Source organism: Pleurodeles waltl, chromosome 5, assembly GCF_031143425.1.
Source record: "Pleurodeles waltl isolate 20211129_DDA chromosome 5, aPleWal1.hap1.20221129, whole genome shotgun sequence".
Lineage (NCBI taxonomy): Eukaryota > Metazoa > Chordata > Amphibia > Caudata > Salamandridae > Pleurodeles > Pleurodeles waltl.
The window spans coordinates 992,846,342-992,870,214 of record NC_090444.1 but is presented as its reverse complement, the minus strand read 5'-3'; the positions used below and the strand labels follow the sequence as shown (position 1 = coordinate 992,870,214).

Below are 23,873 nucleotides of genomic sequence, written 5' to 3'. Positions count from 1 at the left end.
AATGGAACACATTTTAACATTTACATTTTCTAAAGAATTTTTTGTGTACTGTGTTTTTAAAAATAAGATCATGGTTAAGTCTATTTATTTTTTTAAAAACACAATATGTCTATTGTCTATGCTATTGTGGTATATATTTTTGGTCTTCAATGGATTTTACTGGTGATAGTTTGGCCATCAATAATTTTTTGCCACATAATATATGTGTCCCAATATTCTTTTGTAGGTTATATTCCAACATAACCTGTTTCCACCATTTTGTGGTGGTTGAGTCACCAAACCACTAAAATAGCAAAGGTCCCGCCTTCTTCAGCTACATGGTGACTTCTCCCTCCCCAGCTAAGAATTTCCCACCTTACGAGTGAGAAATGTTTGCCTAAAGTAGTTTTCTCACTGACATGGCCTGACACTGTTGGTTAAAATATAATGTCAGGAGTGCTGTAATGGTCAACAGTTTTTGATTTCCAGGTACAAATCCTCAATCAGGTTTTATTTCTGAAAAACTAATTTCTTCTCAGTTTGGCAATGGAGGAGGTTTTTGTTTGTCCCCACAATGAATTTCAAGACAGTTGTAAACAGGAAAAATAGATGCCTTGTTCAGGCAAGCTTTCTAATGCAGTAAAGTTGCCTTGATGGACTACTACAAAGGATTTGCAATGACAGAGACAACTAACATTGTGCCATTGGACACTTCTTGGTTTACCAATTTCTAAGGGAGTTGTGGGAAAATCAAGCACAGGGGTCATCCACTGATATTTAGTGCATGTCCTGCTTCCATCAAGTCTTAAATGAGCCTCTTACAGATTGATTAAAACTGATACTGTCTCAAATATAAGTGAGAAACAAATAAAAGACTGACAGAAGAAAGGCTTAAATTAATGTCAGTCTCTAGCGATGACTCAGGGCTACATTCCAGTCCATCATTTTTCATCCACTATGACACTCAACAGAGACTAGCCAAGTGGAAATCAGTCTTGTGGCACATTGAAGTCACCCATGACTGTTCATCCCCCTCACACTTACTACATTTCTGCAACAAACAACAAAGGCTTGGAAGGAATGCTTAAATCTTAGCCAGGGGCAATTATTTGGAGCCGAAATAAGTCTGGGATCTGAGATCACAGCTGTCAAATTATTTTTCTGATGGTATTTGCCTTCCAACTTTGAAATGTATTTTGCCCTGGAGTTGGTGTGCTACCACTGTTATATCTATGTTACATTTTAATGAACAGATTGGCAGTGTTCAATCAATTTCTATGCAGTAATATAGTTAGAAAAAATGAATTAAAGAAACTGTTAGAAATGGGGTCTTTGGTTGACAGTCAGGTTACCCCCTGTTCAAGCAAGGACCCTCACTCTAGTTAGGATAAAAGAGAATCACCCTCAGCTAACCCCTGCTTACCCCCTTGGTAGCTTGGCAGAGCAGTAGGCTTAACCTCAGAGTGCTGGGCGTAAAGTATTTGTACCAACACACACAGTAACTTAATGAAAACACTACAAAATGACACAACACCAGTTTAGAAAAATAGGAAATATTTATCTAGACAAAACAAGACCAAAACGACAAAAATCCAACATACACAAGCCAAGTTATGATTTTTTTAAAGGTTTAAAATAAAAAGAGTCTTTAGGTAGTTGTAACAACACACTAGCGCTGCTAGCGTGTAAATGTACCTGGTTTGCGTCAAAAATAACCCCGCACGGGCGGTGTGCGTCGAAAGTAACCCTGCACGGCTGTGTGCGTCGAAAACAACTCGGCACGGCGGTGCGTGTTGAAAAAGCCAGCCACACGACGATCCGAAAGTCCCGCGGAGCAGGGTGCGATCTCTCAGCCTCCGTCAGCGATGCTGCGCGTCGTTTCTCCTGTTCCGGGCGTCGGTTTTTCGGTCGCGTTTCCTGCGGCGTCGTTTCTCAGCTGCGGAACCGGCGTCGCGTCGTTTTCTCAGTCGCGATCGGATTCGCGTCGATCTTTTCTCCGCACGGCGCTCGGTGCGTGTATTTTTGTCCTTAGGCTGCCAGCCTCTCCTTTCAGGGTCCCAGGAACTGGAAGGGCACCACAGAGCAGAGTAGGGGTCTCTCCAGAGACTCCAGGTGCTGGCAGGAAGAAGTCTTTGCTATCCCTGAGACTTCAACAACAGGAGGCAAGCTCTACATCAAGCCCTTGGAGATTTCTTCTTCAAGATGGAAGGCACACAAAGTCCAGTCTTTGCCCTCTTACTCTGGCAGAAGCAGCACTGCAGGAAAGCTCCACAAAGCACAGTCACAGGCAGGGCAGCACGTTTTCCTCAGCTATCAGCTCTTCTCCAGGCAGAGGTTCCTCTTGGTTCCAGAAGTGTTTCTGAAGTTTGTAAGTTTGGGTGCCCTTCTTATACCCATTTTAGTCTTTGAAGTCACCTTTCTTCAAAGGGGACTCACACCTTCTTGTGAAATCCTGCCTTGCCCAGGCAAGGCCTCAGACACACACCAGGGGGTTGGAGACAGCATTGTCAGAGGCAGGCACAGTCCTTTCAGATGAGAGTGACCACTCCACTCCTCCCTCCTAGCAGAGATGGCTAATCAGGAAATGCAGATTACGCCCCAGCTCCCTTTGTGTCACTGTCTGGTGTGAGGTGAAAAACAACCCAACTGTCAAACTGACCCAGACAGGGGAATCCACAAACAAGGCAGAGTCACAGAATGGTTTAAGCAAGAAAATGCTCACTTTCTAAAAGTGGCATTTCCAAACTCACAATCTTAAAATCAACTTTACTAAAAGATGTATTTTTAAATTTCGAGTTCAGGGATCCCAAACTCCACATGTCCATCTACTCTCTAGGGGAATCTCCACTTTAATCATATTTAAAGGTAGCCCCCATATTATCCTATGAGAGAGACAGACCTTGCAACAGTGAAAACGAAATTGGCAGTATTTCACTGTCAGGACATATAAACCACATTACTATATGTCCTACCTTATCCATACACTGCACCCTGCCCTTGGGGCTACCTAGGGCCTACCTTAGGGGTGCCTTACATGTAAGGAAAGGGAAGGTTTGGGCCTGGCAAGTGGGTACACTTGCCAAGTCGAATTTACAGTGTAAAATTACACATACAGACACTGCAGTGGCAGGTCTGAGACATGATTACAGAGCTACTTATGTGGGTGGCACAACCAGTGCTGCAGGCCCACTAGTAGCATTTGATTTACAGGCCCTGGCACCTCTAGTGCACCTTACTAGGGACTTACTAGTAATTCAAATATGCCAATCATGGATAAACCACTTACATACAATTTAAACAGGAGAGCATATGCACTTTAGCACTGGTTAGCAGTGGAAAAGTGCTCAGAGTTGAAAAGCCAACAGCAACATGTCAGAAAAAAATAGGAGGCAGGAGGCGAAAAAAGTCTGGGGATGACCCTGCATAAGCAAAAGTCCAACAGAAACCCAAACAAAGAACAGTGAAATCCACCAATGGGGTGTCCGGGTAATAGAGCAGGCACCACACATTAATTGCTTAAGAATCACCAAGTCTTTAGCCCTTTTCGCAAGTTGGTGTGATCTGTGATAGAGCTAATTTCCAATAGTAGAGTACTGCATTGTTTGCCATGAAGAGATAAAACGATCTGCCACCCAGTCTATATAATTTAAATCTGGGCACTAAAACAAGATAAGCAGGGCTACAGAAGGACAATAGCAGAATATAGCCTTTGAGTTAATGAGGGCAGGTTCCATGTAGACAGAGACCTGTGACAGAAACTAAGTACATTAAAGGTGGAATGGTTGGCCACCAATAGCTAACTCAGGCTAACAATGTCAGTAGAAATGCGATAACACAATGGAAGCCTTATTAACAAACAGGTGACTTTGTTCTACAGATGCTCGCTGCTTATGCAAGAGGGAAGGGCAAGTATAAGCACTATGTCATCCTAGCCAAAATAATGGCCTGGATGACATTCTTGTGATGAATTGATCTAGAAAAGGGTATTATGTTCCACAAATCATGAAAAAGGTGGAAATATGTGGTGGCTACTTGAGTGATATGTCTGGAAACTAAAAGAGGAAAAAGGGAGTCCAACTCAGATGGCCACCATGCAGAGGTACATGGAGAAGAAATCCACCAAAGATAAACTGTTGCATAAATCAGCCAGCAGAGTCGCCAATGTGTTGAGTGCCATATGATAAAAAAGTGCAGGGCAATTCAATCAGTCAATTCTTTATTCATGATTTGTAACTCAAAAGAGGTCCACAAAATCTCAAAAATACAATACATAAAATACCATAATATTACATCATAAAATATAAGAAACTGAATAGAAACAAAGTTGATAAATACTGAACTTAAGACAGAATTACTCCATAGGAGATTCTCCTCCAACATAGAAGCGACAATTATATACAAATGACTCCATAGTGAACAGCTAGGGAGTTCCCTCCACAGATAAATCAACAATTCTAAATCCAGATTAAAATACGTTCTTAGAACCTAAAAACATTAAGAATAAAAAACCTAAATTCAAAATGATCCATAATACACTTTTAAAGAAGTTCACGCCCTGACATAGCACCAGATATGTGCAAATTATTTTATCACGAGCAAGCAAATGGAATCCCTCCCCCAACATAGCAGCCTTCCTAGAAACCATTTAGAATAAACTCAAACCTTTAAAGAATTTTCATACAATTTACTTCATTTGTTGGATAAAAATGATACTCTTGTGCCGCATCAACAGAATTAACATTATTCTGTAAAAACATTGGCCATAAAAGGTGAATTCACAAAGGTAATAATGCAGGACAAACAAAAAGAACATGATTAATATCCTGGATCCCCAGTTTGCACGTTGTAGTCTTTCCCCGTTTTCCCAAATGACCAATTTGCCGTTAGGTCATTTAAGGGAAGCAAATTTCTTTGAAATAATATCATAAAACACGAAAGACCGTGGTACAAATTCCATGCCAGGTACTTGTGGACTACCTTAGGGCGGCTAGATAAGGTTATCACCTCCAACATTCAGTACATGAGATCTCTTTGGTAGCTAATAATGCTACCTTTTTAATTGGGTTTTAAATTCTAGAGGAGAAAGAGAGATACCTCTTCCTGCAAACCAAAATACCTCAGTTCTAAGTTCAAATCTCGAGAAAAAGAGTATTTGCCTAGGTCTGAACCAAATATTTTTTGATTCATGAAACTCCTCTTTAAATCCTTTTACCTTTCCTCAACTGATAGCCCCACCAAATCACACTGGCTAATCCTTGAACATAGGAGCTTGTCAGACCAAATTTCAACCTAATTGCTGTAGTCGTAACAGATGTATTAAAATTACACAGTTTTTGTGTAAAATGTACCCTTCCGTTTTCTCTAGAAACTCCCATTTTATCACATTGATGGATTCTATAGTATATAATAGGATTGGAGGGACTTTCACCTTGAAAATGGATAGCAACTGCATGAAATGCCTTCGCTAACATTGTATTAGTAAAAAGGCACGTAACAGATTGCATGGAAAGAGGCCTTGGAAGAACAATGATCTATGTGTGCTTTATCCAATGTATTAACAGCTAAACCTTTCTTTAAATAGGGATATGATTTTACAATCTCCAGTGTCTCTGGACCTATACTCCAAACATAGTTACTAATCTTCCCAAACTTTCTACTTTTTATTACTCTTTGATGCATTGATTTTCAAATATTATAAGGCAGTGTACTGTTGGAGGGACCCCAACCTTTTTTTCAAACCCATAGGTGTTAAATCCAAAACTGTAATTTCATCTGCATACATTAGGCAGGGAAAAGGACGGTCACCTATCTTCGGAGCATCCCCTTAATTAGCTGCAATACAATCAGAAAGTACAAGGATAAGTGCAGGGCAAAGATTGACCTGAGATCCTGATTTGACAGATTTGGCTGACCTGATAATGCTATTAACTTAAAGGGAGGGGAACTACTGGAAAGGCTAAGCCACGTTTGGGTTGGCACAAATCAGTAATAGCCCTAGACTGGAAACATAAGCAGATTTTCTTGACATAAACTTGTAAGTGAATCACGGAGCTCCTGAGAAGGGGTAATCAAATCTCTACAAGAGTTATTGCCGGCTTCAATCTTTTGAACAGAAAGAAGCTCACACTTTGCAGATTGCAGCTTTTTATTTTTTTAAAGCAGAGGCAAAGGATACATTTATCGTTATCTTGGTAGCCCTTCTTCCAGATTTTTTCTAACACTTTGCACCAGCACTTAATAGTTACAAGACCCACTGTATACCACAGATTTGATGGAGTTGATGTGATGCTGCACCTTACCTTGAGAGGAACAATATCCTTCAAAGCTACTTCAATCCAGTTATTAATAGAGGCACAATTTTCCAATAAATGGCAAGTCATATTTATAAGTTTGACCAATCTATGAATTAGTAGAAGAGGCCTGGACTATGACAGGTAGGGGAAGGAGGGGGAATGAGAATGGCATACTGGAAAGGTCTGTTCATATGTAAGGAATGAGGGGGCTGCCTACCAGGTCATTCACAGAGGAAAACATGTTTCCTACTGTATAGGAGAGGTAAAACATTCCTGTAGGCCCAATATAGCTAAAGCTACCTTCATCCCGCTTTGCGTTCTTCCTTTAGGCACCTAATAACATCACACAAAAGAATATAGTTGGAATTTTGCTAAATTATGTGCTGTCCAATAAGCTAAATTGGATCCAAAGTCGGCTCCAGGCCCAGAGGTGTGGTAAACATGGATTCCTGAGAATGAAAAGAATGGAGACACTGTGACTCAAAGAGGAGGATTTTGCTTTACGTTTAATAAGCCATGTATTTGTAAGCCATTACTATGTTTAAAGAGCTTGTACAATGGCTAGGGCCCTACCCGGGTTATGTAATCGGTCCTGGTAAAGGTTCTTATGATCTGTGGGAATTCCTAGAGCTCGATGATGTATTTTTCAGCCATGCCTCTGTTAAAAACATATGATCCAAGGAAAGCGAAATACTTAGGTCATACCATTTCAGTCCTAGATACTGACAAGGGCTTCATCTCTTCACCATCTCTGGTGGCTCTCGGCATATCCTCAGCGAGGACACCATCAGAATAAACGTTAATACGTTTTTGAAAAAATAAAAAAAGCTAGGCTGCAGACATTTTCCAATTGTGTGACGGGGATCTAGAAAACATCCCTGTAACCATTTGGGCTGCTCCAATGTTGCTGCAATTTACCAAAGAGTTGAAGAAGCAACCTCTTTAAAGAACACTACACGCTACATCACAATGCATTTATAGTCCACAAACTGGCTACCTCTCCAGTCATTCGTTGACTTGTTTGTCTTGGACGCTGTACTGTGCTCCATCGGTTGTTAGCTAAGTGAATGAACAGAGAATAGAGGGCTATTTACTACTATAATCGGGGTTAATATTTAAGTACTTGAGAGTGGCAGAACAAATTGGATAGAGTCAAAAGGTTCCAGCATAGGATTGGATACAGGATACACGCAATGCAATGGATAGCACGGTTTCCCTAGATTCCTGGATGAAAGAGCAATCAGGGCTCCTGGAGCTTGGTGCAGGCAGGGCATGGGCAAGGGTATATGGGCCCTATGCTAAGGTATGTTTTAAATAACCAGAGAATGGTCATAACATGATTGGAGCCAGAAGGAAGGTGGAAGCGACTAAGGGCTGGAGCGCTAACACTGCAAGCCAGGCGAGTGAGATGTTACTCAAAAGAGACCCCGGCAACAACAGTGAGCAAATAAATGAGCCAGTTCAACAAATCACAAATTCATCCAAATTCCAACAATAAAAAGGGTTCCCTAAAGATAAAGACATTTAAATTCAAAATGAAAACGAGGAAAGTAAAAAGATAAAAAACAGGTTATTGATACAGTCCAGGCAGCGCATCTGTGCTAAGGTATGCTCCAGTAGCCGGAGAATAGGTGGCGCATGATCAGAACCAGCAGTGTGGAGTAAGTACTAAATGCTGCAAATCAAACATGAAGCCCTAATGGTGTCCGCACTACTACTTACACCCCAGCAACAACAGTGAGCAAAATGATGGAGTCAGTACAACAAACCACAGATTCACCCAAATTCCAACAAAAAGATGGATTCCCCACAGGTGAAAAACATTAAAATTCACAATACAAATGAGAAAGGAATAAAGATAAAATAAGGGTGAAAGTGAGGCCTTTACTTACTAATTAGTCTGTGTTGGAAATGGGGTTTCTGGTTGGCTAGGGTATGCACCTCAGCCAGGCACAACTTACCCACTCTAGTCAGGGCAAGGGAGTTACACGTCCAAGATAACCCCTGCTCACACCCTTGGTAGCTTTGCACGAGCAGTCAGGCCTATCCCAGAGGCAATGTGTAAAGCGTTTGCACAACACACACAACACATGTGACGCAATATCCCCACCACAAAGGAAACACAACATCAGATTATATGAAAATATACTGTATTATACACAATGCAATTATCAGACCAAACATCACATATCAGTACTATCCTGCTACCTTAGCAGTTGTCAGAACGTTACACATTAGTTACTCTGCAAACTATCAGTAGTCACACATAACACACAGGTTACTCAGTATTCTGCAACATAAGCAGTAGTCAGGAAACACATTATTACACCAAATCACTTGTCATAAGAATATCATCAAATGCCCATAGAAGGAACATTAGAAAACATATGGAAAGTTAGAAAAACATATTAGCAAGCATGTCCATAAAAGGAACATTTGCATATGCACACAAAAAACATCATAAAACAGGTAGGCAATATATATTAATTCGCAAAGTCTTTAGGAAGAACTTTAGATTATATATATGGATCCTTTTAGGGAGTACCTGTTTTGGTGACGGCATCTCCAGTGCCTATAGAACGATAATTGGGGCCCCCGGCGCTCCTCTGCGTAAAACGGGGGCCTCCTGTGAGCACTGGGACCAAGAGGGGCGGCACGCACCCTCTGAGTATTCCTGACGGGCCCCTCCTAGGACTCATGATCTCTGGGGGTCCCCCTGGGCCTCCACCGGCCTGCAGGTGGGGGCCAAGGTCACCCAATACTTTAGGGAACGGAGGGGGGCGGCACGCACCCACTCCAATTTGCTATAGCCCCTCCTGGGGCCCGTGATCTCTAGGGGTTCCCCCCTAGGCCTGCACCGGCCGTCCAATGCGGGGGGAACAAAAACAATGCCCCGAAGGAAGGATGCAGCAGCCCGGCGGCGCGGGGGACCTCCGATGAGGTTTCCACCCCGCCTATCCTTGGGCTACACCAAAAGAGGAGAGCGGGGACCCAATGAACCTCGGTCCCTCATTGCGCTCCTCCGGGAGCGAGTGTTGAGCCCGCCGAAGGCTCACAACGGGCCCGGCCACGCCCTGAGAATCCTGCCCGACCGGCAGGCGACTTCTTTTTCTTTCCCTGGGCTGCGGCAGTGCAGGCCCTTAAGTTAGGGCCTTCTGGTGCCCCGGGGGTGTTCCAAGGAGCAGACCTCATTCCGGGGGCACCGATAGGAGCACACTTGCTCCGGTCTTCTGCTAATTCCGTTTTCTTGTGCCCCAGGGGCACAAAGGGCAGCGCGACTCCGGCGCTGCATCAAAATCAGCCCCGGTCACGGCGGTGATGCCCACACAGCCAAAGAAAGCACTTTTCAAGTGCTATTAGTTTAAAGGAAGCAGCGCTTTCCCTGGCAGATCGCTAAATTCATTATAGTTACAGCGCTTTCCAAAGCGCTAAATCTGCCCCATCTTGAAGCACTCCTCGAGCTTCCTACTGTTTCAGGAGTCAGGGGCCACAGCACCCTGCCCATGGGGAGCAGAAACTAAGAAACAGGCCCACAGGAGAAGTGGCCCAGTAACAGACCAGCACATAGAGGATACAAGCAGGGGGCAAGTCCTTTCAGTGACCACGCAGGTCACAGGTCAGCACAGCAGCAGCAGTCCATGGCGGTTCCTGGTGAGTCCTTTCAGCCTTTGGTGTCCAGTTCCAAGATGATTACAAGAGTCTCCAAATTGTGGGGAAAATTCCCCTATACTTATACTCAGTCCTTACAATGTTTTGTAATGGTAGGGAGAGGAGGTTCCAGCCATGTATAACTGGTTCTGGGCGTGCCCCCTCTCTCCTTTCAGCACAGGGTCCAAACATCAGTGGGGGTTAACGACCCTATTGTGTGAGGCCCTGGCACAGCCTTTACAAATGTAGGTGTGCCCCGCCTCTCCCTACTCTCAGCCCAGGAATATTCAGTATGAGGATGCACCTCTGTGACACCTTCATCCTCCCTGTGTTCAGGCTGTCTGAAAAGTATGCACAAAGCCCCAACTGTCACTCTGCCCAGACGTGGATAGGAGTCAAGTTGCAAAACACCAGAGTCATAAGCACAGATAAATGCACACTTTCTAGTGCCATTTCTGTGATAGCAATAAAAAATACACCCACACCAGTAAGCAGCATTTATTATCACCATCACATCCATACCAAACACGCCTACGCTACCCCTCATAAATCAGACAATACCCCTTACACATAAGGCAGAGCATTTCTAATGCAATCCTAGGAGAAGGCAGCAATCACAGCAGTGAGACACCAAGTTAGGCTATTTGTCACTACCAGGACAGGTCACGCAACCTGGCACAGGTCCTGCCTTTCTACATACATGGCACCCTGCCCAAAGGGATAGCTAGGGTGTACCTTAGGGGAGACTTACATGTAGTAAAAGGGGAGTTCTGGACCGGGCAATTCAATTTAGATGCCAGGTCCCTGTGGCAGAAAACTGTGCGCACAGGCCCTGCGCTAGCAGGCCTGAGACAGGTTTGAAAGTCTACTTCAGTGGGTGGCGCAAGCAGCGCTGCAGGCCCACTAGTAGTATTTAATCTACAGACCCTGGGTATAGAGATACTACTGTACAATGGACTTATAGGTAAATTAAATATGCCAATTAGGTATAAGCCAATCATACCAACTTTAGATGGGAGAGCACCCGCACTTTAGCACTGGTCAGCAGTAATAAAGTGCTCAGAGTCCTAGAGCCAAAAGCGAGAGGTCAGAAAAACCAGGAGGAAGGAGGCAAAAAGACTGGGGATGACCATGCGTAAGGAAAAAAGTCTAACAGTCTGCATATCATAGTTATTTTTACCAGAATTGTTGAATGGTGATTATTTACAGTAATATAATGTTCTGATTTATTTAAAGTAAATGCAGTAAATTCCACTTGTAAGTGATGAGGTAGAGCTGGCACATTGTAAAGCAGAGGAGTTCACGTAGACAAACAAGTTTCAATAAAAAAAATCTCAGCACATTTTTATCAGTGTGACCTTTACATAAATGTACATATCACACTGACCAAGAAAAGGGCTGTGAAGATTGTGGCCATCCATTGAGCCTCCCAGGTTGCCTGGGAACTTTCTACATGCAACAAACACTCAAAGGTGATCGGAGGAATGCTTGCATTTTGTCTAGCCACTGAAAATTGCTCAAGACAGCATTCTAAGCTATTATTCTTTTGCCTCCAACACAGCCTCAGTTTGGACCCATTCATCTGTACATCAGCCTTCACCCTTCTTCCAAAGGAATAGTCCAGCCTGAACTTCCACGCCTGGTCCTCATTGAACTGGAGCTCAAACAACCCAAGACTGTGTTCACCTTTTTTGAGGCTGTTCAGTTGGGTGTAAGTTAGTTCTGGGCATACCCTTGCCACTTTGGGCAGTACATTAAAATACACAAAAGGTGATGCAAGGAATGTTTGCAATTTGTATAACCACTGACTCTCCCTTGGGTTAGCATTTAAAACCATCATTCTTTTGCCCACCGTGCCCCCTCAGTTTGCACACAGCCTTGTGCAAATCAGTCTACCTTGCTCCAATAGGAAAAGTCTAGATTGAACTGCCATGTCAGGTATTCCTGAAATGGAACACAAACAACCGAAGACAGGTTTTTGCCCTGATTGAGTCTGGTTCACAGTCGGGTGTGAGTTGGTTCCAGTTGCACAATGAGCATGCAATCCACGTCTTGGCACACCATTGCCACTTTTGGAAGTACATCAAACACACAAAAGGTAATGTGAGGAATGCTTGCAATGTGTGTAACTACTGGCAATTGATTGGTGGAGCATTCCAACTCATCATTTTATCCACCATGCCACTTTGGTTTGAGCCCAGCCCAGAAGGACATCAGTTTCAATCCTGATCCACATATGGACAATTAGAAAGAAGACTAATTGGTTTAGAAGACAGCATTCTAATTCCTAACTGCCACTGCAAGCCAAACTGGTTCATTGTTTCAGAGTGGCACTGGCTCATAAAACTCCTTGTAACTGGCCCACTTTCTTCTCCTCAGAACAGTCGTCATTTCCTTGATGTATTAAGTAGTGCTCTGTAACGTCTTTGTTGACACCGTTGATGCTTTCTGCTATCAATAGTCCATGTAACAACTTTCATAACTTTGTCTTTCTTTTATAAATCTTTCATATGTTGTGCAACAAGTTAAAACTGTTTCAGTTATTATGGCTAGCATTTCACTGAATATTACTGATGTATGGGATGCAAACCTTGGAAACTTTTTTTCTCACTGTTGTGCAGTTTTAAACACTATAACTTGAACCCATTTAGCCATATTTTTCCCTTTTAAAAAGATTTAATCCGCTACTCATACTATTTCTTCAATATGGTTATTATGGAGAACACAACTCTCTCTTTCTTCTCTACTGTTGCATGCCTTTTTAGGTATTTGTTTCCTGACTTTCTTAGTGCCTTACAATCCCATATGGGTGAAATGAGAAAGCTAAAGCTATCTGATCCTTTGTTACTATCTCGTTTCAGTATTAGAAGTCAGCAAGATATGCACTCTGAACTAGAACTGAACATTATGGATGACCACAATTTTGCAAAATATGCTTCAGCAACCTCTTCCATTCCTAGACTATCTTTTACTGGTAGAACTAATTAGGGCTCTACTAAAAATTTTATAATATTTATATGGTGATTTGCATGATGATGTGTACTGTATATTTTATAGTGTTTTTACTGATTAATTGTTTACTTTTAATAATATTTATACCCATAACTTGCCTATTTGCATTGTATGGCCCTGAGGGAGCTCTGGTCTCGATCTGATTTTATTGTGTTTTTTTTTTTTAAAGTGTTTTCGTTTCTTTTAGAAATGTAAGAATTTTGCCAGTATGCTTTTATGGTATTGTTTTACCGAAATAAAGCTGAAACTAATCTTTCCACTAAGAGACCGAAGAAGGACCTACCATCTTCTATTACAATTACATGGTCTGTATTGATGGAAACCAACAAAAGGTTGCAAATTCTCAATGAAAAATGGTCTCATTAATACAAGAGAATTATTTAGGTTGCAAAATGAGTAAGTGACATCTATGATATAACACAGAAGATCAAATCTTTGTGACAGGCAATATACCTTCTTAAAAAAACAGGCAGAGGACTTGGGAAAAAGGAATAGAGAGAACAATCTTTGAATTTATGGATTACCAGAAAATACTGAAGGAAATGATCTTATCTCCTTTTTTAGGTCCTTCATTCCAAAAGTTCTTGACATGCCTGATTCAGTTTCTCTAATTATACAAGATCACATAGACTGGGACCAAGGCTGCAATGCTAAGCCTGGAGGAGATATTTTTCTTATTCTAGAGTATACAGATCTCTTAAAGTAATTTTTTCAATGAAAAGCAAAAAGAATAGTTCTTGGTCCACTAATAAGCTCTACATTTCACAAGATGGTGCCAAACGGATTGCGTTCTGATGTAAAATGTTTCAGACATGAGAATTGCTGTTTCATCATCTCTTAATGTGAGTTATGCTCTTTTTCATGCCGACTTGTTTAAATTCCTTATAATAACAAAACTATGACTTATGAGAACCCTCTGGAAGTAAATACATTTCTAGACATTTGTAGAGGAGATGCCATAGAAATATCATGATACATATGTTCTTAAGCCTCCATTTCCTCTCTTATGTTCCAACCATTTCTGCATGCATTTTTCTGTAGCACTGATATTTTATTTAGCAATTCATTTTCCACTCAATTCTTAATGTATATTTTTCTCTTACAGGTTTCCTTCTTATCTTCTTCTCCATGTTGGTATTCTTCTGAATAATTTTGTTACCCTTCGCTGACCTTCTGGAATGAAGAAGGGCCTTTTCCATTTTGGGGTTCCTTCACTAGCGTTTGTTTCTGTACTACATAAGCATGATTTCGATATTCATTTTCTTTTTTTTACTTGCTTACTCTATTTTCCTCCCTTTCCCATCATGTTCCCTTCACTTTCTTTCCCCTCCACACTTCTTGCTACTTTTCTTATGTTCTTATTTCTTAATTATGTTCTTTTCCTTCTCATTCTTTCTCATATTTTTGATGTAACCTCTTGAAATTTGTTCTCATCATTCTATATTTACTATCCTTCGTTATGTATTGACATTCTAGTGACAAAATATGGTACTTAAGATAATCTCTTGGAATATCAAAGGGTTTGGTTTGCCTATTAAGTGTCAAAGCATTATAGACTATCTGTATAAACTTAAATTTGACTTTTTCTCTCTTACAAGAAACCCACTTAAATGACAATGAATTAAACAAGCTTAAATAGAGATGAGTTGGTAATGTTGTTATTTTGCACAGTTAATAAAAAGGAAAATGGTGTTGTTATTCTTTGTTTAAAGAAATTAAGCTTTGCTATATTAACTCAAGAAAATGATAATGATGGAAGATGGTTAAATGTGAGGTTGAAAATTGATGAGATTCTAATTACATTATTTGATATCTATGGTTTTACATTAGTGGCGATTGTTACCATATAATTTACCCAATTTCTAGAGAGACAATCTAAGGTTTGATATGTACCCAACTTAATGCAAAAGCAATTTTTCAAAGCTGTTACCCAATGTGCCCTTACTGATGCTTAGAGAATTATTAACTCAGATAAAAAAGAATATACCTTTGGTACACTGGTGAATGTCCCCTAGAATAGGACTGACTATATTTTCCTAATGCAACAAATAATCCATGCTGAAATTGGACCTCTTCAAATATCAGTCCATGCACTAATTATAGTTGATTTAGATTGTGTCCCACATTCACAGGTTTCTCAGCACTGGAGATTTAATAATATACTTTTAACTATCAAGTTGTTTACAACCCTTTACTGAAGAACTTTTTATCCTAAATACTATGCCTAGTATGGCAATGCACACAAGCTGGGACTCTTTCAAAACTGCAGCTAGTGATTTTAATATTCAATTTGTGGCACACAAAAAAGAACATAGCAGAATTATTTTTATATTTAAACCCATGTCTAGCTTGCTTCAATCCCTTCTATTACCTCTCCAGAAAGATAAAGCTGCCTTCTTTAATTCCAGTATATGGTATACAAAATTAATAAGAATACATAAAAAAACTATATACATGCCTTTCTGGTAACTTAAGGGTTTTACTTGGTTTCATCAGGTCTCATCAGATGACACAGTAATTCCTTTTACAGATACTCAAGAAATATTTAATCTACCTGCATCATAAAGGAATATGTGCACTTTCATTTTTTGTAAACCCTCTCTACAGTTGTGTTAGACCTGTCAGCTCTTGGCATGGTTTCCCCTGTCTTTTTGCTTCTGAGCTCCTGATTTTGATCCTGTGATAAAATTCATTTTTGCTGACTTTAGGAGTATGGGCACTTTACCAATGCTGACCAGTGCTGAAGTGCAAGTGCTCTCTGTCTAACTTGTATTGTAATTGGTTTTTCTATGATTGGCATATTTGATTTAATTGTAAGTCCCTAGTACAGTGCACCATGTTTGCCCAGAGCCTGTAAATAAAATACTACTAGTGGGCCCGCTGCACTGATTGTGCCACCCACATGAGTACCCCTGCAAACATGTCTCAGACCTCCCACTGCAGTTTTAAACTGCCATTTTGCATATCCTGATAGTGAAATACAGCCAAATTTGTTTTTCACTATTACAAGACTTGTCTCTCCCATGGGTATCATTTAGATTGCCTTGAAATACCTTTTATGTGTAACTTCCCATTGGGAGCAGATAGAGAGGTGGAGTTTGGGGTCTCAACTCACAATTTAGAAATACATCTTTGGTGAAGTTGGTTTTTGAATTGTAGGTTTGAAAATGCCACTTTTGGAAAGTGGGCATTTTTTTGCTTAACCACTCTGTGTCTCTGCCTGTCCAATCTATTCCTGTGTCAGGATTACAGTTGGGCTGTTTGTGTATTCACTCTAGACAGTCACACAAAGGAAGCAGAGGTGTGCCCTGCATATTCTGAAGGCCCATCTCCAGGCTTATGGGTCTTCCTGAGCTAGAGTGGTGGGAGAAGCTGATTCATGCAGCTGAATAGGGCTGTGCCTGTTCTTACACAAAGCAGTCTCTAATTCCCTTAAGTATGTCTGGGGCCAGGGCAGGAAAGGCAGGGTTGTGAGCACTACAAAGACTTCTCTTTGAAGTTTGCCTACTTCAAAGACAGAAAGGGGTAAAAGTACTGGACCTCTGACACCACATAGCTAGAATCCTTTTGGACTGAGGACATTCTGCCAGGAAGAAGAGCTGTATGCTGCAGGAGGAACTGCCACTCTGCCTGTTGCATTATTGTGCTGGCCTACTGCTTGCTGCTTTTGTCCTGGGAGAGAAATGACTGGACTTTGCTTTCTACATCCTGCTTGCAAAGTTTCTCCAAGGGCTAGGACTGAGCTTGCCTCCTGTTAAACAGTCTTACGGACATCAAAGACTTCATCTGCCAGCACCTGGGCTCACTTACTGAGAGTCCTGACTTGCCAAGTGGTGCCAAATCCAGTCCATGGGCCCTTGGGAGTGAGTTCTGATGCAACAAAAAAGAAACCAAGCACATGGACTCCAGAGTGACTTCATAACTGCCGCTGCTGTCCAACTCTGCACCGCTGCCTGCACAGGAGCTCTGGACCCCACTGAGTGCTATGACCAATGCCGCCAGGCCTCATGCCACCGCAGTGTCGTCAGAGTCCCACCACAGCATGCCCAGAGCGCCATATCACGGAGGTCCATGGCACCCGGATCTCACTCAGCACATCACCCGTGGACTCATGGTGTGAGCACTACCCCACAAAGTCGACGCCTCGCGTCTCGACCAGCTAGATTAATCGACCCGCCTTGTGGTAAAGAACCAACGCCTCGATGCCAACACCACATCACCTCCCCTGCAACTGTTAGGAACCGATGCTTCACCTCTCCTGCCTAGCAGTAAGAAACTAATGCCTCACCTCCCTAGTGGTAGTAAGGAACCAACATCACACTGGCTCCAGCGACGCCTCACCTCCTAGACTCCATGCAACATCTTTGCTTCCTTATTGTCTACCAAGGTACTGTACCCGGGGTCTGTGCGTCTCCTTGACCGGCCTGCACTCCCTCACGCAGGGCATCAGAATCCTGGAGAAACTACTTCAACAAGGTATTATGATAGCGCCAGTTGGAGCTATTGTGTTTCTAAGCGCTATACTACATTTATTTGTTGAAAATTCGTATCTTTAACTGGGTATGCTGGAATTCATCTTGTTTTACTCAGCTAAACATTGGCTATTTTCTAAAGTGGTATGGAGTACTTGTGTGGCATTTTCACTGTGTTACTGTGTGTATGTACAAATACTTTACACATTACCTCTGAGATATGCCTGACTGCTTGTACCCAGGAGGTGAGCAGTGGATACCTTACCTTAGCTGTGTAGTACCCATACCCTGAGTAGAGTGAGGGTCCCGACTTGGACAGGGTGCAAACCACTGTCAATTTATGACCCCATTTCTAACAAATCCCAAAAGCCTCCTTTAGCTATAAAGCGTTAAAACTTTCCTCTCATACAGAGGGATCGAAATTTTGAAAATGAGTTACTTTGGGAACAAGATTTAAATATGTCATGCCTCCTTCATTTTTATCTTCAGAACCTGCGAAAATTGTATAAATTATCTTGCTTTGCCAACGCTAGAGAAACCCTATCTTTATATACAATACATTCTTATTTACATTAGATTATTTGCATACTCATCCCACTGTGCAAACTAATTGTTGGTCATGTAACAGGCTCAATGCTGAATTAAAACAAATGTTCTACTTTTGCAAAAGTATTTCTGCATAAAATTTGGCATCACATTTACTGTATTTTTGGGAAAAATATACAGTTTACTGTTACAGATATCTTTTTAGGTAGTGTATCATAAAAATGTAATATTTGTTTGTTTAATGTCGGCACAGTTGATCTTTTGCTTGCTCTTACATTTCAACAATATTAAATATACTGGAAAGATAATTCAAATGTTACCTTTTTAGTTGGTGGTACAATGTATGTTATAACCAGAGATGGAATAGAGCACCTCTAACTTTATCCATCAAGTGAGATTTACCATGGGCTCCTGCAACCTCCTTTTTATCCAACATTTCTGCTACTTCTAAATTGCATTCTCAATACTTTGAAGACAAACGCAAGTCACCTTGATGTATATACCTCACATATTTCTTTAATTCGCCATTGTAATAGGGTACATATCTGCTGTGAAACATAATGGCCCTCATTACAACATTGGCGGGCGGCAACCGCCGCCCGCCAAGTTGTAACCGCTGTGCGGCCGCCAATGCGGCTGCACTCCCGCGGTGCCTATAATGACATCCCCGCTGGGCCGGCAGGGATGTGGGCTGCAACATGTGAGCCGGCTCCAAATGGAGCCGGCGGTGTTGCGGCCGTGCGACGGGTGCAATTGCACCCGTCGCACTTTTTACTACCTCCAGCGCCATTGTGTCAGGAAACCGCCGGCCCCGGTGCTTCTGCAGTGGTCGTAATGACCCTGGAAGCACCGCCAGCCTGTTGGCGGTGCTTCCGTCATTTCAGCCCTGGCGGTCCTGTACCGCCAGGGTTGAAATGACCCCCAATGTCATCTTGTAATTTAATCCATTTGTAAAACATGAGATTGAAATATCTCATTTTTCTTCTTAACCCCTCCCCACCTTTTCTTCCACTTCCTCACAAATTACTCATGTTGAATTCTCTTATTTTGTTGCATTGTATGTATTATTAATTTGTCTTTTGTAATAGTTTATATAACTATCAATTGTTTGGGCATATTGTCTCTATCAATAAACTCTCTTAAAACCTAATCAAAAACGATCAAGCAAGAATAGAGGTAAGAACAATTAAATGAAAAGTTCTCTTCCAGTTAAAAAAGAAAGTGTGGAAGCAGTAAGGAAAATGAAACAAAATGAAAATTTAAAAAGGGTACAAGCAAAAATAAAACCAAAACAGTACTAGTTATAAAAGTTGCAATCCGATTAAGCGCTTTAACAAAATTGTGTCCAGAAGAAGACTGAAGACTGAAAGAATATTCCCTGGAGAATCTAATCCAAAGGATATTTACAGTTCCAGTGAGACATCTGGTTTCTGGGAAGTTCTTTGCTGACATTGCTGACTTTTAGGTGTGTACATTGGCAGTCCCAATCTTCAGACTAGTTGAACAAAATGATTTCATTCTCTTGGAGCTTTAGGACTGATCTTGGGTGGCTTCATCCCTTGAAATCACGGTAGTAGGCTACCCAAACCTTGCATCTTCCACCGTATTTCCAACAGCACATGTATTAAATGTTGACCTATAGATAGGTCAGCATCCTCCTGTGGTCATGGACATTCTAAATTCTCAAGAACATCATACTCTGCAAACACAAGTTGCCCCAGCAGGCGGGCTAGCCCTGATCTCCCTTCGGGCCTGGTCAGGAAACTACCATTACCAGTTCTTGCACTTAGGCCCTGATTTATACTTTTTATGCGCTGCATTAGCGTAATTTTTTTATGCAAAAGTGGTGCAAACTTTTTGCACCGCTTTTGCGTCAAAAAATGACGCTAATGTGGCACAAAAAAAGTATAAATCAGGGCCTTAGTATCTAAAGCACCATGATGGAAAGGGGTGTTGGAATTGTTCTTACAGTGTTATTCAGACTGCAAGCAAGGTTTCTTCTCTGATCTACAGATTAGAGGCAGGGTGGCCTGCACTTTTACCTTTCTCTCATTATGGGATAATTATTAATGTTTTAGTATTCACTAGTGACAACTCAAGAGCCACTTAGGCCAACCACACAGTAGTGAGTACTGCACTTGGACAACAAAATCTATCCTCACTTTAGTGGGGTTCAGATAAGCAGAGCTCACCCACCACAGCAGAGGTCAAAAATCCGGGGAGAACTTTAACAGTAAAGTACAGTCATTTTCAAAGTAAAGGTTATCCTGCAATTAACTGCACTAAATCCTAGCAAAACTGAAAACTCATTGCAAATGAAAATTAAATGTATGAATTGTTGTGTACATAATTCACATCCTTATGTTTTGGCTGCTGGTTGATAATTGAATAGCAGCATCTAGAAAGGGAGTGAGGGAGTAAGTCATAAGGAAGTACATTTGCATTACCAAAGGTCCTACTATACCCGTGCAAACTAGCACAACAGTACAATAATTGAGTATAAAGATTGAGACAATAGTCTTACAAAGGGAGGTGTAAAATTACTTCAACGTGGCTACTTCTTCCTTTGGAGCAACTTTCAGACTTTTCTGGGGTTCACAAAGGTTTGCAGGATTACTCCTGAGAAGCTGTGACTATTGCAGCTCTCCTTGAGTACTTATATGCATGGACATGTAGCGAATGCATGTTTTCAAAAGCATCAATGAAATGTAGTTGCACTTGTTAGCATTTTATTTGTTCCCCAGGGAGCTTTGTTTACCTGTGGAGAAACCACCTTCCACCCACCCCCATTATTTTCTCCCGCTGGAAATGAATTTAATTCTGCACCGAAGTAGTACATTTATGACTGTTGTCATGGTTGCTAATTGTCTTCTAAGGTTTTGTGAGTATTTACAAACCTGTGAGTTTCTGTATGCTCACCACCTTTTGCAGGTGTGTCCTCCCAGAAAAGTCCAAAACACGCCCTGTGAAGAGATTTACTCATATTTAAATTTACAATATGATTGTGTAATTAAATTGTGAGTAAATCAGTTCTTAAATACACCCTCGTAATGAGGCAATTTCTGCACCTTACGAACATATAGGTATGCAAAGACCTTTGAGAATAGAGTCCAAAATATCTGCCAAGACAGGGCAGAGTATTAACTTACAATGCAAAGAGACTGTTCTACTAACAGCCACATTTGAACTTTTGTCTATTCTGATTGAGGCGGTTCATTGTAACTCTGGGGCACAGGTTTGAATTTTCAATTTTGTGGAATGTTAGGGAAAGAAATGGGTTTAGTAGCCATTTACCTGCCAGGAGAATCTCCATTTTCATCAAACCAAACTTGTTTTCCAGAAATTCCACGGAAGGAAGTCTTTATCAGGAACTCCAAGAGCTTGCTGCCATCAATTGGGTTCATTGCATCACAGAGGCCAATGTGGCCGGGGCACAGGGCAAGATGCATGTTGTGCAGACCATGGGCCATTGCGTAAATGGCATTGATGACAAAACCCATCTTGCTGTCCTGAACATAATTTTCCTCCAGACTCTCATTACCTGCAAACACATAAATAGGGGTGTGATGTATTAAAAGATAAGCTTATGGACTACTAATAACGGTTCTACAGTTGATAGATAAATACATTTACTTTAAAACGTAGTGCAAGAAGAAATTCTTACTTAAAAGGAGAAACAATACTGAATTGATTCTGCTATGGCCCTCATAAAGAGAGGCTAGTTAATTTTGATATGATATTTTGCTCTAAGGAATTAGGATTTACTAGAGGTGAAAATTCACCTCAAATAATAATCACAAGCCTTATCAGGGTAAACCACAAAAGTCACTAAATAAACCCGTGCTTAACCCCCTGGTAGCTGGCACACAAGCAGTCAGGCTTAACTTAGAGACAATGTGTGAAGTAGTTATGCAGTACTCACACAGTGCTAAAGTAAAAACACAACACAAGACAAATTAGAAACAAATGAGACAAATAGAATACATTTTAAGGAAAAGAATGACACAAAAATGACAAACATCCGATAAATAGAACACAAGTTATGATTATTTACATTTTAAGGTTCAAAATAGCAGCAAAAAAATAAAACAAATCGCCAACCATGGTCACCTGGTTCTACTGGACCATGACAAAATCAAAAGTTAAGGCTGACCAAGTTGGAGTATGGGTCGGATACAGGGACCAGGTTTGTCCTGGTGAAAAGTTTTACCTTCAGACTTAGGGGCCGATTTATATCTTGATTTTCAGGATTCTCTGTCACAAGAGTGACAGAGTATACTTACCTCCAAAATATTGGTCTGCCTGTCTGATTTGTATGCAGGTGGACCATTTGTGTAACCATGTCAGAGCCTATTTAATATCTGCCGAGGTTAGGCCGCTGCGAAAGCCCACCTCCAATGCTAGATCTTTAGACATGTTTTACAGTGCTACATTTAGTGGGTGGCACAATGAGTGCAGCAGTTCACATATAGCATTTCATTTGCTGGTCCTGGTTACCTGTTGTACCCTACACTAGGGACTTCTAAATAAATTCAATGTGCCAATCAGGGACATACCAATTTTACTGTGTTTAAAAGATAGAGAGCACAAGCACTTTACCACTGTTTAGCAGGAGTAAGCTGTGCAGAGCCCGTTGGCAACAAAAACTGGTTCAGCTAAATAAGTCAAACATCTGGAAAAATATCATGTTACATGAGTTACCAGCAGCATTGGAAATATGCAGTCCAAGGAAACATCTCAGTCCTGCCTTGTTTCCCCCAAAACTTTTAGTTACTCAAAACAGCCGAAAAGTCAGGTGTGAACTAAATCGTGGGCGGGAGAATTACCAGATTAACCAACCCTGGAATTACTGATTGATCCACTAATTTCCAATTTTAAAATGGATGATCAGAGTTCTACTCAGAAAACACGCTGACTCTGCACAATACAGTTAATAGGACCTCCAATAAGGACGGTGGAACTAGCAATGAGGTACAAGTATGTATTTACTTTTCAATTTCATGGTGCTTTCAGAAATGTATATTTTAGTTTGAAATCAAGCTAAAAAAATACGCTCCTTAATGACCTTAAATCAAGTCAATCTTTGTCCAACTATTAAAAAAGTATGATAAAATAACAATAAAAATACATACTTAAAAGCACATTGGCTTGCATAATCTGACCAGACCTCAGATTTTAAGTAACATCCCACAGAACTGCAGACTTCTAAATGATATTTGAAGGGAGCAGAGTTTTTATGACCTCGAATAAAGCCTGTTAAGTCTGCCCTCCCCCTTCTCCATGAAGATACTAGAGATTAAAGGTGGAATCTCAATTACTCAGTTACCCTCGGAGTTACACATGGTGATTTCGGCTAGTTTGAGCAGTTGCAAAGCGTGGTTGAAACAAACTAGATCCACTGTTCCAGCAGAACTCATAATCCTGAAGCATGTAGTAACTCCAGTACAAGGTAGCCAAGAGAGATAATCACTTTGAACCTGTCTTTTATTCTTGCTTGTGCTTGCATTATTAATTGACATTTTTGTGTGCCCTTTTGTTTGGGTGGGAGGAAAGATGGCCATGCACTGAGGGAGTGAACCAATTTGCTATCTTACAATACACATGATACATACATTTGCTACACCAATTAGAGCCTGCTTCATAAAATCACCTTTGCCATATGGAAAGTTGCGCATTTGTTCATTGAATATATTTTATGCATATGTTCATTCATTAGGCCTGGCTTGACAGCTTTAGATAGATCTCTTGCAAGCAAAGGGCCAGATTTACTAATATTTGACACAAGGCAGCGGAGCAACCAAAGTTCCTGCGCCACCCTGCATTAAAAGGAGAGAGAAAAAATGCATTGTGTATTCTAAAATATGGTTTATTTTTTCTCTACCAGAGTCCTTGAGCACTTTTGGCTGCCAGGCTTCAACGTATA

General features: G+C 41.2%; 1 protein-coding gene across 2 annotated transcripts in view; it reads right to left on the bottom strand.

Annotated features, from left to right (window-relative positions):
* The window catches only part of GRM1 (glutamate metabotropic receptor 1), a 2,296,169-nt gene that overhangs the window by 537,480 nt on the left and 1,734,816 nt on the right, over nucleotides 1-23,873 (bottom strand). For both annotated transcript variants that reach the window (XM_069235152.1, XM_069235151.1), the window contains exon 5: nucleotides 21,245-21,491. In XM_069235152.1, the coding sequence (XP_069091253.1) occupies nucleotides 21,245-21,491 (247 nt within the window). The remainder of the gene's footprint in view (nucleotides 1-21,244; nucleotides 21,492-23,873) is intronic.